Below are 17,650 nucleotides of genomic sequence, written 5' to 3' on the forward strand. Positions count from 1 at the left end.
GCAACAACTGTCATCAAAGTATTACCAGTCATATTGTGGAGGTGATAAGGGATTCATTCCATTATGCTTTAACGGTCTTTTATTATGAATTTACTTGATTCCATATATATGCATGAACATCGTATTGTGAACTGTGCTTGCTTGCTGCAAAGTGAACAGTGAAAAACCTGCGTGCATCACCAGATGAGACGTGCTGGGGTCAGCGGCAGGGCTGTCTGTGCTTCCCACTATGTTTTCTTGTCTGTGCTGAGCTGTTTATGGAACAGAGACACCTGTGGATCGCGGACTAGACTTGTGGACGTGATCGTCCTTGACTGGTGTGGAAATATCCGCTTGCTTGCACGAACAGATACAGACTCTATCTAATGACGTATTTTGCATGTTTGCATGTTGCTCAGTTGGATAATTTAAAAAGCTGTCTGCTTTGGGAGAACAGAGCAGAGGGCAGCAGAGCTTTTGCCTGGTGGTGTCAGATGCATCTCTCCCCTTTGCAAAGGTTGGAACTTTCGTGCAGACTCTTTTGTGATTTATTCATTTTCCCACTGCACATTAGATCTTCGGTGTCCTTAAACCGTCCGAACCTTTGAAGGCCATAAGCGGTCGCAACAGCAGTAAATAGATGCTAAAGGTAGAATAAGGAAATAAAGAATGACAAATAAAACGAAGCATTTTTAGTCATTTGGTTGATAACTTATTGCTGCTACTGGTACTTTGACACAAAAACTCTCAAAAAATGTATCTCCCCTCTAAACACCCACCAATCCCATTTGCCATATCCACTGCCCACATCTCAGGGCTTTATGAAAAAAAAGAAAGTAATTTGTCAAGCATTTTGGTGCAAATTTTGTACTCTCCCATGCACATGTTTTTATGGTGCAACAAAGACAGTGGGCGTGGCTTTCTCCTAGAACAAAAACGTATGGGTGGTTTGATTAAACAAACAAGGCGTGGTCAGCTATAATGTGATAAAGCCTCTACCTGACCTTTGAAGGCAGAGTGGGTGTTGCCCAATAGTTTAAGGATATGAGCAACAAAGATACTTTAAAGTGTAAAAAAACTTCATAAGTTTTCAAATAAATGGTCAGTGTGTTTTTTTTTTTGGTAAAATTGATAAATAATAATAATAATAATAATAAACTTTATTTATATAGCACTTTTCGAAATCCAGATTACAAAGTGCTGTACAGTTAATATGAGACAAAATCAGTGTTAAAAACAGTTTCCAGTATGGAGAAATAAAACCAGCACACATATGAGATGGTGATAGTGGTTAGAATCAATAAAATAGATAAATCAGTAAAATCAATAAAATCAAGAAAACAATGAAATCGATAAAATCAATAAAATCAATAAAATACAATGTTTAGATTTAAGAACCAATAAAATCATTAAAAGCACACCTGAAGAGGTAAGTTTTTAAAAGGGATTTAAATACTGGTAGGGACCCAGCGAGCCTGATCTCTTCAGGGAGACTGTTCCAGAGTGTTGGGGCTCTTACAGCAAAGGCCCTATCTCCCCTGGTCTTCAATCTAGATTGTGGGATTGTTAAAAGGCCTTTTGCCAAAGATCTAAGATTGCGACCAGGTACATAAGGAGTGAGGAGATCGGCTATATATTTAGGGGCCAGACCACAGAGTGCTTTAAAAGCAATCAATAAAATCTTAAAATCTATTCTAAAACGGACTGGGAGCCAGTGCAAAGACGCTAAAACTGGAGTGATGTGGTCTCTCATTCTGGTTCCAGTTATGAGTCTGGCGGCAGCATTTTGGACTAACTGGAGTTGATACACACTCTGCTGTGAAAGGCATGTGTAGAGTGCGTTACAATAGTCCAAGCGGGAAAAAATGAAAGCATGAATCACCATCTCAAGACTTTTTTTTGATAGGAAGGGGGTTATCCTGTATAACCTATGTAGTTGCCAGAAACAAGATTTGACCACTGATTTAACATGTGTCTCCAGATTAAGATCAGTATCAAAAATCACCCCCAGATTTCTGCAGCTTGAAGAGACATTGTTCGATAGAGACTCCAATTTCGAAGCCACACCATGTCGGGCCTCAACTGAACCAAAAATAATCACATCAGTTTTGTCCATGTTCAACTGCAGAAAATTTTGGGCCATCCAGGTTTTAATATCAGCAATGCAGCTATTGAGATTATTTAAAAGACCAAGGTCACCAGGTTTAAAAGATAAGTACAGTTGCGTATCATCGGCATAAAAATGAAAATTAAGGTTATGTTGGCGTATTATCTCCCCCAGTGGTAACATGTAAATTGAAAATAGCAGAGGTCCCAGTACCGAACCCTGGGGAACGCCACATGTCATTTTCACCTTGGATGAGCAAGAATTGCCGATGAAAACATTAAAAAACCTGTCCGATAAATAAGAATAAAACCAGTTAAAAACTGTGCCAGAAAACCCAACCCAAGATTTTAAACGTTGTAATAAAATGGAGTGGTCCACTGTATCGAATGCTGCACTGAGATCTAAAAGAACTAAAATCGATATTTTTCCTGAGTCTGCAGCCATTAAAAGGTCATTCATTACTCTCAGCAAGGCAGTCTCTGTGCTGTGGTTGGCCTTAAACCCAGATTGAAGGGTCTCAAATAATTTATTTTTATTTAAAAAGGAAATTACCTGCTCAGCTACTAGCTTTTCCAGGATCTTAGCCAAAAAAGGTAGTTTTGAAATTGGTCTGTAATGCTCAAAGCAACTTGGGTCCAGGGAGGGTTTTTTCAATAGTGGCTGAATCATAGCAGCCTTAAAATCATCTGGGACTGTGCCAGTTGAAAGAGATGTGTTCATTAAGAACAGTATGTGGGAGCTAACAGATCCATATATTTCTTTAAAAAATCTAACTGGCATAATGTCCAGAGAGCAATGGCATGGTTTCATTTTATAAACAATCTCAGAAAGAGTGTTGGGGGAGATTGCCTGAAAGTCTTCAAAGATCACTGTGGGTCTTGCAGGTGGAGTTGGCAGAAAAGGAGGTGACAAAGATTTGGTAATGGATATCTGAGACCTAATGTTAGAAATTTTGTTAATAAAATGATTTGCAAATTGCTCACAGATTACTGGGGAAGTCGGTAAATTGCTAGTATGTGGGGGCTTCACTTAGCTGATTAATGACCTTAAAAAGTACCCTGGGATTATTTCTATTGGTATTAATTAATTGTGAGAAGTAGTCTGATCTTGCCTTTTTCATTTGACGGTTAAAATTATTCATGTGGTTTTTCAGGGTTTCTAAGTCCACAGATGATTTAGAAGCTTTCCACTTGCGCTCAGCTCTGCGACAAATTCTTTTCGAGTTGCGAATACTGTCAGTCATCCAAGGCATATTTTTATTTTGGACTTTTCTCAACCTGAAAGGGGCAATTTGGTCCAGGATGCGTGCAGTTGCTGAGTTAAAATTTGATAAAATACTGTTTGCATCAGAATTTAAAACCAAAGGGGCCGAGAAAATATTTCCAAAATTTGCTGCAGTAGATGAGTTGAAGACACGTGAGTACATGAAATTAGCCTTAGACTCAGGAGGATTACCATTTAGTTCTGGAGAAAATAAAATGCACTTATGGTCAGACATGATAAAATCCATACATGACACATTGGGGACTGAGATCCCACATGTTAAAATAATGTCTAGTGTATGACCTTTGATATGGGTTGATCCAGTGATAGCTCGATCCAGGTTAAAAGAATCAATGATGTTTAAAAATTCCCTTGCTAGTAGATTATCTGGGCAGCACACATGGATGTTAAAATCTCCAGCAATAATAACTTTATCATGTGTTGGCATTACCAGGGAGAGAAGTTCAGCAAACTCCTCAATAAAACCAGAGGTTGATTTGGGGGGCCTATAAATAAGAATACATAAAACTTTACTCAAACCAGTTATATAAAAATATAAAGACTCAAAAGATTTAAAATCACCAAAAGTGGCTGAAGTGCAGTTAAAATTATTGTTGTATAGAATGGCAAGTCCCCCACCCCTCCCTGAGGGTCTGGGTTTGGTAAAGAAGGAGAAATTGGGCGGGGAGGATTCTATTAGGGGAACACAGTCTCCATCCCTAAGCCAGGATTCTGTTAGCATTAGAAAATCTAATTTATTGCTAGTAATGAAGTCCTGGCAAGTAAACGATTTGTTAGCCAGGGATCTAATGTTCAGAAGTCCAAAGTTTGTCAGATATGACGCAGGGTTTGACGAAGGATTTATAGTGATCATGTTATGAGGATTTCTAGACCTCCTATATTTAAGAGGATAATGGTTCTTTAGCTGGTTGTAAGATGAATTGAGTGGATGAATCCTCTTATTATATAAGACAGTTATATTACAAATGGGTTTAGATTGTGCTGAACAATTGTATACTAACAAAGGGGATTTTCTTTGGGAAATAAATGCGCAACAGTTGGGATTCTGTGAGGTAATTGGGCAACAGGGGGAGCTGGTGAGACAGCCGTGCGGCTCCTTAGTAGCAGGAGAAGAAGCTGGGGGAGCGCTTTGTTGTGAGAACAGTCAGTCACGTGGTATTGTCTGAACGGCATATCTGATATTTGCTGATAAAATCGAACTACCCATCCTGTTTGGGTGAGTTCCATCCAGACAATAAAAAGAAGTGCGGTTCCAGAAAAGATTAAAATTGTCAATAAAACAGCACTTTTGTGTCAGGCAAGCAGCTTGTAGCCAGGTGTTCATACCTAGTAAACGGCTGAAGCGTTCCGTGCTCCGGGATAATCCTGGCAGAGGACCGCTGATGAGAACTGTCTTTCCACAGTTTTTCAAAAAATTAATCAGGTCCATGAAATCCGCTTTGGTTTTTTCAGATTCCCGGCGGGAGGTGTCATTACAGCCCACATGCACTATCAAACGAAAAACAGTTGTTGGAAGTGATTTTAGTATCCCCGGTAGTCTTTCCAAAATGTCCCGAACTGTAGATCCAGGAAAACAGCGAGTGACAGCGTTGAAAAATCGGACATGTCTTATGATGCTGTCACCCACTATCAGGGTAGTGGGAGCAAATAGGGGGCGAGGTGGAGGCATGTGGGGCTCAGAGTTTGCTGAGTCCACACCACCTGGCTGGACAGGAGATGCTTCCTTCTTGTGTTTCTGCTCCGTCGGGGAGATGCTCCTCTGTGAATCCAGGGATGGAAGCCCCCCGGGGCGACGGCGTAGTACGGCGTTTTTCATGAGGATCCTCCGCCGTGAAGAAGAGGTGGAGCTGCGATGGGAAATTACGGGAGACTTTCTGGAGATGTTGATTTCCGTATCCATCTTGATTTGCCTCTCCACTCCTGGCCGACGGGGGATCACAGACGCCGAGGAATTCGGATCCATGTTTTGTGGGGTTGCCGAGGGCTCGGCCTCATGCGTCACAGCTGACAACTTCGGATTCAGGGGAGGACGCTGTGGGGATTCCCCAGCCTGGTTGTCATCCGCCAGCGCAGCAAAACGATTGACAAGGTTTAATCCAGGAGCTTGAGTCGAGAGGGAACGGCTTGGACCTTTTTGATAGCCACGTACGACGACCTCCGACCATGTTGACCCCGCATTTGGTGTTGAGCAGGACGCCGGTTTCTCGGGATTCCAAGGCAGTGTGTCCTGGAGGGTTTGGTTTAGCGTGGCTAGCCGCTGTGATTGACTACCCGCTAGATCCATGTAGTTCTGCAACAAGGAATCCTTCTGTCGCAATTCCTCGGAGAGTCGGCGGATGTCTTCTAACAGGTTAGCGATTTTTTTATTCGCTTTCAGAAGCATATTGCTGTTAACTTCGAAACCTGGACTGTGTACTGAACGGTTGAGCGTGGCAGCAGCCATGACAGTCAGTCAGACGTTACGGGTGTGACTGACTGTCTGACCATGTAATGGCATTACATGGTGGTGGCAGTGGTGCATGGAGCATATAGCTCTGTCAAATGTCAAATAGTTTTTTCAGACGTGATGAGAAAATCAACCACAAACTTGCTACTCTGCCACCAATAAGTGTTACAACAAAAAGTCGTGACATTTCTAGAAATCATGTCAGAGTGTCAATTTAAATGGTTTTCCATCACGATTCTTTGAAAACCTTCAAAAGATGCAAATTGCTCATTTCCCCTCCTATATTGGGATACAGAGACGGTTGAAGTTTACTAACCCATACGGCAGAGGAAATATGGCCTTGAACTATCTTTTTTTTCTCACGAGAAACCTAAAGTGTGGACCAAACGAGAAGCCATCAGATAATCAGCATAAAGCATGAAAACATCTGTTTTATGATTGAAGCCAAAGCAGAGCCTCAGTGAAAACAGCTGCTGTGGAAACTGTGGAGGATGCTGCCAAAGCCGGAGCCTGCTCTTTTCTTTCAATTCTTCTGTCATTTTGTCATCTGTCTCATATTATATGACTTCAGTTTTGTTTGAGGTTTGTGGGAGTGTTTCCGTAAACCCGCTATGCCTCTGCTGGTGGCTGGAGCCCCCCCTATAGGCCTGACTCTAACTGCAACCTGTTGCCAAACACAACTGGAGTTATTTTCCTCTGTTTCTCGTGAAGTCAGGCCTCTTTTCGCCCCCCAGCTTCATTTACTTTTCCTCAGATTGCTGTGTGTGACCCCCCCCCCCCCTCACCTTCTTTCACTGCCTTTGTCTCTTTCCTATAATCCCCTCACTGAACGGAGGAAGAGTACACATTCTTCCCTGCACGTCCCGTTCGGTTTGCCAATATTTACTTCTACTGTGAGGGGAAGAGGGCAGTGAGTGTTTGTGGGATGCCTTCACAGCTGGTGTGTGTGTGTGTGTGTGTGTGTTGGCCTGGTTTCTTGCACCACGGTGTGATCAATCTTTGACAGTTTGCTGACTTGTCTCTTTGTCTTTCACCAGCCCCCCCAGCCCGTCCCGCAGCTCTCGTCTCGAATGCTGTCTGAGCTGGAGGTCGTTTCCTCAAAACGACCATACATAAATAAATATATATTAAGCCCTGCCCCCTCCTTAAGAGAACAGGATTGGGGGTGGTGGTGAGCGAGGACGTTAACTGGAACAGAATTACAGTTTTTAGTGTTCAACACCAAAGTGGTAAAAACACTATAGATTTGCTGAGGGAGACTTAGAAACAAGAAGGAATTGGATGAAAACATCAAGAAAAATCTCTGCAGAAGACATTAATATGAGAAAAAGATGACAGAAATGATTTTAAGGGGAAAAGAAGGGGGACGAGGGAGTGAAAAAGTAGTTCAGCATTGTGCTGCTAATGTCGTCCAGGCTTCAGGGAGCCAACAAAGGTTACTGTGGAGACCAACAATGGGGCTCCGAGGGGCCCCGACTGCCGAGACGCGTCAAAACGGGAGAGGGGAGAAGAGCCAGGGAGGTGGAGGGGGAGGCATGGGCCTTCAGAAAATTCTGTACCTCAAAACGAGCAAACTCGGATTTTCGTTGGAAACTGGAGTTGGAATGGTCTGCATGCATGAAGAGCTTGAAAGAGGACACTCTCTGTTGTTAGAAAAATAAATCTGTCACAACCGCCAGCTTTCCAGAAATTACTTGACTCTTTTGAAAAAGGAAGCCATCAGCTTTTCTGCAGTACTTCAGATATTTTATGAAACTGTGGCAGGAAGCTGATGACTATCACACTGAGAGCAACTTTGCTGCACTTTACCCTACATTCAAATAAATGTTCTTTATCAGCATGTTATTTTTGACCAAAAGTACCAACTACACTGCAATATAAAAATATTTCACAGACCCACATTTGTCAGCTGTTTGCTGATCAGAGTTGGGATAGAATTGTCCAAAAAAATAACTCAAGGATCATATTCTGATTGGGACAAAAGACCTTTATTGGTTTACCATCCACCAATAACTGGAAAAAATGGCTTGTGAAAGCATGAAAAGTGTGTATTTTAAGCTAAATGCATAAGTCAATATTTCCAGTACAGTTCTTGTAGAATAAAATATTTTTTGCGTTTTAATTCATATTGTGGTATTACATTGAGAGATTAAAGGGCCTACATCATTCTAAAAAAAACACCCTCAAAGCTAAAAAAAAGTTTTTGAGCTTTTAAGTATGTTATTATGTTAATTCCTCACAAAGAACGGTATTTTGATCCATTTACGCATTTCTCAGTGTTCCTCAAACACCCTGCGCTCTGAGCACCAACCCCTCCCAATCCACGAGGCTGTCCTCACATTGTGACATCACAAAGTAAGGAACAGCCCCTTTCAGGAAGAGTCAGCTCCGCCCCCAGGCTAACACAAACACCCACTTTCTCTGCAGAGCTAGCAGGGATCGCTTTTACAAACCATTTGAGTCCTGCCTTACGGTTTCTACATTTTTTTCTGATTCTTTAGGAGCTTTGAGGCGTCTGCAACCTTTGTCTTTGACTTTTCATTTTTATTGGTCAAGCTTTAGCACAAGATTCAAACCAAAGCACTTAAATTTGCTGGAATTGTCATGGGTTAAATGAGATGAAAAGTTCCAAACAGATCTAGAATTGCACTCACAGGAATAAAGAGAGAACCAAACAACCTCTCAGACCATCACAGATTCTTTTATTTTCTTGAAGAATATATTTTAGAGTTGACCAAAAGTTGACAATTCTTGTAGGAGAAATAAAAACCTGAGCAGCGAAGAGACACGTTTTACAGGAAATCAAGCAAATGAGTTCCTAATAAAACATTGTCTGCTTGTTTATTCTTTGTGTATTAAAACCACATGGGCCTAATTTCCCAAAGAATTTCTGCTGCTGTCATTTTAGGTAGGAAGTAGGATGCTATCTTTAATTTAGAATAATATTTTCCCTTTTATTTCTTAAAAGACAATTTTATTAAATGTGATTCCAAAATTTGTTCCAAAACAGAAATTCACTAAGGACTTTGAGGCATGTTCTTCCAGGGTTATACATATTGGTAGGCTTGTTGAAAATCTGTACTGTACCACAAAGCAGCTTTGTTTTTAAGCCACTCACTAAGACGAAGTAAGACACAATTCTGCCTTATTACTCTATCGCGGACCTTCTTAAAAATCTTTTTGATCAACTTTATCTGCAGACAAGATGCTCAGGCATTGCATTAAAGTCATAGTCAAACTATCACCAATAAATCAGCAAACATAAGTCAAATCAGATAAACATGAAGTTTGGCTTTTTAAGATACTAAGATTGTGGGATTTTGGTTAAAAACTTCATAAACAATTAAAACACCAATGGGAACGTTCTTTTTCCCCCCCATTTTAAATAGTCACCTAATGCAACTCTTCAATCGTTCACGCAAATGACATCATTCCAACGGGTTCTGATGGGGAGTAAAGCGGCTTTGGGCCAACAAGCTTCAAAATCCACTGGAATTACAGTATGTTCCCTGCGTAAATGGTATAGTAGCCACTACGTACATTTTTTCCACATATTGCACGGATAATTGGTCATAGGTGGAAAAAGTGAGAAAAGTTGTGGTCTTTCACATGAAATTTTCACAGATGTCTCACAAATGAACCACGTTAAAACCATGGAAGAAGTACGAATAAACCGTGCAAAGAACGCGTAAATCAACGTAAAAGCCAAATCTGGCCAAAAGTTCATGCGCCAATTACATAATTTTAACAGTATGTGCGCTATATACGCAGAAAGAAGTTATACATCAGTGGTACATGGTTGCGGAAAGGTCTTGGAAAGCCATAATTTGCGTGTATGTATATATATATCACAAATCAAGCACAATTGTGTACGATTTACGTAATAATTGTGTATAAAACTACGTAAAGTCCACATAAACTGCATAATTATCAACCAACCAAAAGTTTTGAACAGCTAAAAACTGAATTCAAGAAAAGACCCGTCAGCTGAAACCTTCGACAGACATTGCGCACATCGGCAAAAGAGGAACTGCAAGAAACTTGTTGTTAAACTTGCTAATTGCTAATTACAGCATTAAATTAAGCTTTAGGTGCAGCTCAAACAATGTCTTCCATTGCAAACCACCCACAGCCCCAAAAGCCCAGTTGAGGCTTGAGAAACATCAACAAACCCAGCATAACCGACTGTTTGTCAGTGTAACACTTTGAATTGTGAGTGACCTCAATATTTCCAGCTGCAATTTCTCCAACGTTCTGCTATTAGGACCCAAAATAAACTTGAAATTAAACCAGCCGGAAACCAGCCTGTAACTGATGTTAATCTGAAGTTTCACACGTCTGAAATGATGAAATGAACCTCTGAGTGTGATATTATTCATTGCAACTGTCCCACAGGGCGACAGGAGGGGGCTGTTCAGTTGTCACACTTTGCAGGAAAGCACGCATGATTGACCTTGCATGTTTCGGCACGTCTGAACAAACTCACTGAGCATTTGTAACGGCGTGGAAAGAAACAGCAGGAACAGTGTTTGCTCCACTCACCCGGATGCTATGAGCGCCCTGGACTGAGCCATGGCGATTCTCTGCAGTGCTGGCCTGCTCAGCCCCGCCAGGCTGGATCTTTGTGGCAGCGGAGCGTGGCACACTGTTGCCGCTGACGACATGGTGCGCTGTGGCTTCATCACCACTGGCGAAGGAGATGGCACAGGCGAGGGAGGCGTGGTCACGCCGCTGGCAGGGGTGATCAAAGTGGCTGTTGGCACCGACTCGTTGGTTGCAGAAGACGAGGAGAGCTTGGGCGGAATGGACGGGGGGTTCTGACTGGGGTTGGAGGAGGGAGGCTGAGGGGGTGGCAGTGATGGCGGGGGAGGCCTGCTGGAAGACACGGAGATGCCCATTGAGGAGGCGCTGGCAGTGAGGGCAGCCAGCGACTGGGCGAAAAGTTGGGCGTTCTGCCGGGGCGAGGCTGTGTTTTTGGTGATGGCGAGGCCATGCGGCAGCGTCTGGTAGTAGTTGGAGTTAAAGTTGGAGTTCTGCTGCTGCCCCCGACCCAGGGTGGCCGACTTAGATGGGCTGAGGGGTCTTATGGCCACTGGTGCAAAGTTCTTGGCCCGCTGTATTGTCAGCGAGCGTCTGCCCAAAGTCTGTATTGCCGCTGCTCCTCCTGCCCCCCCAGTGTTGGCCTTCACACTCAGTACCAGCATGCACTGCTGGCAGGAGCAGGGCTGGGTCAGGCCAGCCGCCGTTAAGCCCCCATTGGAGGTGATGGAACTTCCAGCTGACATGCTGGCTCCTGACACCCCAACACCTAGTAAAGCTCCCGTTAGACCCCCTCCCACTCCAGCACCAACTCCTTTAGGCAGGGGGAGCGGACCAGACACCAACGGGTAGGGCACGTCTGCTCGCCTCTGAATACGACGATATCGCTGACTTTGTCTGTTCACCTGAAAAGAATATCATACAACCCAAAAAATAAGAGTTTGGCTGATTTCAAACCTTCATCTGAACACAAATAAGATTGTTTCTTATACACTTTACAAGTTTAAACTTGATTTAAAATGTAAGATTTAGAATAAAACCACCTCTTCTGAGATAAACTCCAATAAAGTGCTGACAGAAGGAAATGGTACATTTGGAAATAATAAAAGTAGGTATCAAATACGGCCAACTTAAAGGAGCGATTTTTCATCCCATTTCTCAAGGTTTTGGGCCACTTTTCTTTTTTTACAAAGTATGTTTCCATTTGTTTTGTTGATACGTTTTTTAGTTATGTTTACTTTTATATTATTTTTAATCCGGCACATCACTGAAGCTGGATGTACAGCTGGGAGATTTATTGATTTTTTTGAATTATATTGAACCTGAAGTTTATGAGGGCGCTTAAAGATTTAACACTGATTTTACTATTTCAGTTTGGTATGGCACGTGAGATACCATAGTAGTTGTTATTGCTTTCCTGATAGCATGACAGGAGGGGTCTGATTACTGGTCCCTCCATATCCACTTAAAAACAGCTTTTATAATGCATACTTGTGCAGAACAGAGTGGCTTTTGGTGATTACTCCTGCTGGCTGCCAGTCGTGCTTGCGAGTCATGGCTTGTCTGCATCAAGAAGGCCTAGGATTTATTTGTATTCTTTTGTTGCAACATTTGGTTGTCACATTGAATCTAGGGGGCCGTGGGTTTTGGAGTAGATCTGCGCTTTCTTTTGAGTGCATCCTAAATTGTCTTACAGGCACAATCTTCAAGCAGCTCCTTTGGCGATAGAGCAGGTGGATCCATTTGTCCTCATGTTTGGAAGCTATTTTTTTCCTGATCTGAATGAATCTCATATTCCCTGTTTATAGGTTTACGGCTCTTGTCCTGTTTTGTGTTCATAGCATAACCAAACTGTTCTGGTGGTGCCATAAAATACAACCAGAGAGATCACAGCAAACTAACAATCTGGATTTAAGGGGTCAAAAAGTCTCAGATTTTTTTTTTAAAGGAAAATTGAAAATTGAATTTAGTCTAAAATAAATCTGAGGTTCAATTTTTTCTCCATTTTCTCCATTGTCAGCTTTTCAGTTAGAATTTTTGTCTTTTGAAACTCTGTATCACAAAGCACACCTGGATAGCAAACTCACCTGTGTCATGTTCTGGTAATCGATGAGGTAGCAGAAACCAAGCGGTGTCAGGTCAAGGCAGTTCTGCTGCCGGTTGTGGCCGTTCTCAATGGCAATGGCCACTTCCATGTCGTATGGAGTCCAGCTTCCTGCATCGTTTTCCCACTCCCACTGCCAGCCCTGACCTGGTGCCGAGGCGGGATCATAAAAACTCCTCCGCACTGGACGTATCGTACCTGAAAGAAAAAAGGTATGACAGATGAATAAATAACAACTCACTCACCACAGTTATGTCATTTTGACAAAGCACAACCAAAAATGAGGTTAACATGGAGGGTCCACATTACACCATATTCAAGTTGTCCTGCATCCATCTGCCTTAAAAGAAATTGCTCGTCTTTCTGCATATTCTGACGTATCAAGAAGGCTCTTCTTTTTGCCAACATGGCCGTGAGACGCTGCACCTCCTTCAGCCTTCTCCAAAAGACTTTAGAGACATCCCTCATGTTCATGTCCAGGTTGTGTTCTCCAGACGTTAAGCAGCCCATTTACAACAGTAGCTGCTGCAGAGACCTATGCATACCTGCATTTACAACCAAAACCAATAATCTCGTATCTCTGCAAGGGAAGCCGAAACCAACCGAACGGGAAACTTCCAAGTGTATCTGGTGTCTTTTGCTACATGTTAAAACAGATGCAACGAAAACAAGGCGTGTCATTAGAAGAATTTCAAACAAAGTAGGACTGATAGGTGAATAAAGTAGCAGAAGCCCCCAAAAACATGACTTAAATGCAAGAAAAATGTCAAGATCTGACCATATAAATTGGAATCTTTCCTATACTGCTAAAAGAAAGTCAGCTTTTGAAGAATATATTTGCCAAAAGTGAAAAAAGCCTCACAGTTGCTTTGATGCAGATGTTCTGTAGTTTGATCCCCAGAGAAGAAGCTTACCACCATAAACCACACAGAGCCACATGTGTGCTCTCTCAGATCTTCTCATTTCTGCTCATAATTAAAGGAAATAAGTGTAGCTTCACTGAGCCCCACAAGGAGTTGCTTCTGGTGCAAATATGCAGACCAGAGAAGCAGCTGTGGGACAGGAGCTGGGTTAGGGACGCTGAACATCACGTTTCTGTTTATCACACAAAATTCACATTATAGAACATTACATGGTGCAATACAGTCTGTCTCTCAGCAGTGTGAAAGCAGTATAATTGCTTATGGTTTGTGTCATTTCATGCCAAAACCAAGAGAGGCTGGTTTTGAGGCCTTCTACTCCAGTAGAAAATAAAATAAAAGGAGGGACCTGATGGCTCTAATGCTGTTGAAATAAAAGATTTAATTAAAAAAAATGTACAAACACCAGTCAATTGAATGCACAAAAGAGCAATAGGAGGTGATGAGAGAACATAAATAAATGTATTTGTGAGCTTGATTTTAGGGCAGAAACCTTCTGTTCCAGACAAAGGAATGTGTTTCAAGAGTTCCATAGGGAGAATCTACTGCTGTAGCCTTCAGGAAGATAAATATCAACGCTCATGTGACAGAGTTCCGTTTTGCCGAGAAAGAAACTTGTGGCTGTAAATCTTTTTGTGTGGAGGCCTTTATTTTTGCAGTTTCTGCAGAGCTATTCCTCTTTTGACCTGGCAAAAGAGGAAAAGGAAACGCCACCTCAACCCAGATGCTGAGTTTTCCCACTGAGTTGCTGATGCTGAAGATTTCATGGGAAGCCAGGGAACGGCCCCCCTACCATGCAAGACGGCTGACCCCAACATGTGTTTGCCTGCTGGTTAATGTGCACGAATGTGTGTGTTAGTGTGTGTGTGTGTGTGCATAAGGAGGGGCCAGAGAACAATGAGGACCAGATGGCTGGTCGTCTTCTCCACCTGCTTCAGGACATGCAGCTGAGTTTAGAGGCAGCATCATTCCTTCACATGCTACCGTGTGACTTTCTTGTGATTTTTATAAACTTTTATAAACTACTCAATGACTTGAGGACCCGCTCAGATAAAACAATGTTTTTGGTGTTTTTTTCACATGTTCTTGTGGCATTTTTCTGATGATGGAGGACATAAATTGTACTTCGTTTTCAAACGGAGCAAATGAATACAGTGAATAATAATAATAATACATTTTATTTATAATGCACTTTTCATTAAATTAAACCTCAAAATGCTACAATAAATGAATAAAACTCAATTAAAAAGAAAGAATGTGCACATTTTAATACAAAACTAACTGAAAACTATAAAAGTAGCACTTAAAAAGCAAAAAATAAAACTATCAGCATCATGGGATTTTTTAAATAGAAATGTGTTAAAAGGGGCTTAAAAAGAGTCCAGGCTCTGTGATGTTCTGAGATTGATAGAAAAGGGAGTTCCAGAGCCGTGGTGCAGCAGAACAGCATGCTCTGTCTCCCATCGTGCGGAGCCTGGTGGAGGGGACCTGAAGAAGGAAGCTGCCTGATGAACGAAGGGTACGAGTATGTTTGTGGGGAATCAGGAGTTCCTGGAGGTATAGTGGTGCCTGACCGGTCATGCATTTGTAGGTAATGATGAGAAGTTTGTATTCAATCCGGGATGAAACAGGAAGCCAGTGCAGCGATTTCAGGATGGGTGTGAGGTGTTCATATTTCCTGACTCCTTTAAGGATTCTGGCTGCGCTGTTTTGGATGTACTGAAGTTTTTTTTTAAATATTTTTGTTGGGAATGCCAGAAAAAAGGGAGTTGCAGTAGTCCAGCCTTGAGGAGATAAAGGCATGGAGGACAAGTGTTTCTGCGTCGGGAAGTGATAGAAGGGGCCGGAGTTTGGAGATGTTTCGTAGGTGGTGGAATGAGGTCTTGTATAGATCCTTTATGTGGTTGTTAAAGTTTAACTGTGGGTCAAACCGTACTCCTAGGTTGGTGACTGAGGAGGAAACAGTGACGATCTGACTATCGAAAGTGAACTGGAATATTGAGGAGGAATGAATCTGCTGGGGGGTGCCAACAAGGAGTGCCTCGGTTTTGCTGCTGTTTAGACGTGTCATCAGTAAACATGGCTTTTCCTTCCATTGTTATGCTGATGACACACAGACCTACATAAAAACTGCTCCAAACTCCACTGCAGCTCCATCCCATCTCACTGCATGCCTTGAGGAGATCAAGGTATGGATGAGCAGCAATTTCCTACAGCTGTTTGACAAGACCTTATTTGTTATAAAAAAAAAAACACGCAGAAAATACACTGGGCGGGCCACAAGCTCTCTGCTCTGTTCCATTCTGATGCATTCACTTGCAGAAAAACTCATGTAGATCTTTTTTTTCTTTGCCGAGCTGGCATCTGGCTCCGACCTACAGCTGGATGGCTCCAATTTTGGCTCGCCATTTTTGTTACATCGGTAATGTTAGCTTGGGTTTGTGAGGAGCTGTAAGCCAGCGGGAGAGAATGTAAACAGAGAGCTCTCACCAATGGGGAGGTGTTGCTCTATGCCAACAGTCCTACCTACAATTCAGACGGATATTTCTAATGAACCACTACCGCTCTGCAGAAACTATGTCCTAGTTTCTATTTTGGCCAAAAAAGATATAAATCATAATTTATAGATCCCTGGAAGCACTTTTATAATAGCTTTAAAAGATGACCAGAGATGATCTTTCAGATTTACAAAAAAAAAAGCACATTCAAAAAATGAACCCGTATTTACTATTAAAAACAGAGGAAGGAACAAGGCATTTTAAATGTTCTGAAAATGGAAAGGTACAAGGACTGAAAAGAATTAGCCACCAGGTAAACAAAAGTTCAGAAAACCTGAAGAGACCAAGACTAAAGACTACTTTGAAGGATTAGCAGAAAACCTTAATCGTGGCCCCAGAAACTTGTGCAGAGTTATAATAAAATTAAACCACTTAGAAAACATGCTGTAAGTTCAATTTTCAGATGCTATATTAAAACCGATGTTTGTTTTTTTCAATGCAGTAACAACAACAAACAGCTCAGAAGATACTAATGTCCAATCAGAGTACCGTAAATTCCGGACTACAAAGCGCACCCGATTACTAGCCGCACCCACCCATTTTCACGTGTTTAACTACTTTTATACATACACAAGCCGCGTCGGAGTACAAGCCGCATGTATTAGGCGACACTGTCATCCTGCAAATCTCGTCCTGACTCCCAGAGTAAATGTGATTCATTAGCACACAGTGGGTGGAGTCAGCTTTGCCTCAGGCTCATGTATTTGAGCATATCTACATCTGCCAAACAGCATGGAACTCTATTCTGTTCACAAGTTCCTCAGTTAAGGTTTTTTTTATTCATGTTTTTATTTATTTATTTTTTGTAACTTATTGACAATCTAGGTATCATACATAAAATTACAAACAGTAACCATATAATCAACATTACATCCCTCAGTTATGATGAGGAAATTTACATCCGCGATTCCCCATTTCCCATGAGTCTTAGGGGCTAAAGGCGGGGCCAATGCCGGGCTCGCCATTCTGTTGTACGTGTTTAAGAATGAGCAAGTATCAGCAGTGCATGGAGGGGTGAACGGGTAAAGCTCTCCTTCCGCTTGTGTCGCGGCAGCGTTATGAGAGTAACAGGGCTGGTTAAAAAACACACTAGTAAAATAAAGCAGCGGCGCCTGAAAAGCGCGCGCCTCAGCGCGATACGCGCCTCAGCGCGATACGCGCGCCTCCTCGCGGCGCGTGGGTCAGAAGTTTCCTTCCACAACAAACACTGTTGTTCCGCGGACGCCTCGAGTAAGCCATGGCTGCAGCCTGCAGAATGGCTCGACGCCTCTGCGCTCCCGCGCGCTCCATGTATCCCGTTCCTATCTACTCCGACAGCTCTGGCCAGGGCGGCTTCAAGGAGGAGCGCTTCGTCCCCATTGCGCCGGTGAACGGAGCAAATCGTGTCTGTGCAGAGCAATCGGACTTAATACTGTACGTTTTGTGTATGAGGGGCGGATGCGTTGTTACGTGTGGGAGCCTTCAGACTGCCATCGGCCCCGCAGCTCACACGACACGCAGTCTCCAGCTCACACGGAGGCTGTGAGCGTTTCAATGCAAAACTCCGCTCAGTCCTTAGAAACCGTTAAAACGACCACGTCAATTTGTGTTTCCAGTCGTGTCCCGACAAAATAAAGGCTGATGTTATTCTCACATATTTACGTGCAGCCAGCCGAGTCACTATGACTCAGAGGTAAATTCACTCCATGCGCTGTTCTCTCCGTCACGCAGCTG

At 42.6% G+C, this 17,650-nt stretch overlaps 1 protein-coding gene across 2 annotated transcripts in view; it reads right to left on the bottom strand.

Moving 5' to 3' along the window:
- Window positions 1–17,650, bottom strand: part of LOC101163297 (E3 ubiquitin-protein ligase DTX1) — a 40,070-nt gene that overhangs the window by 8,760 nt on the left and 13,660 nt on the right. For both annotated transcript variants that reach the window (XM_011488166.3, XM_011488109.3), the window contains exons 3-4: window positions 12,443–12,657; window positions 10,359–11,260 (exon numbers count right to left, since the gene is read on the bottom strand). In XM_011488166.3, coding sequence (XP_011486468.1) covers window positions 10,359–11,260; window positions 12,443–12,657 — 1,117 coding nt within the window. The remainder of the gene's footprint in view (window positions 1–10,358; window positions 11,261–12,442; window positions 12,658–17,650) is intronic.

The sequence above is a fragment of the Oryzias latipes genome, chromosome 1 (assembly GCF_002234675.1).
Source record: "Oryzias latipes chromosome 1, ASM223467v1".
Taxonomy (NCBI): Eukaryota; Metazoa; Chordata; class Actinopteri; order Beloniformes; family Adrianichthyidae; genus Oryzias; species Oryzias latipes.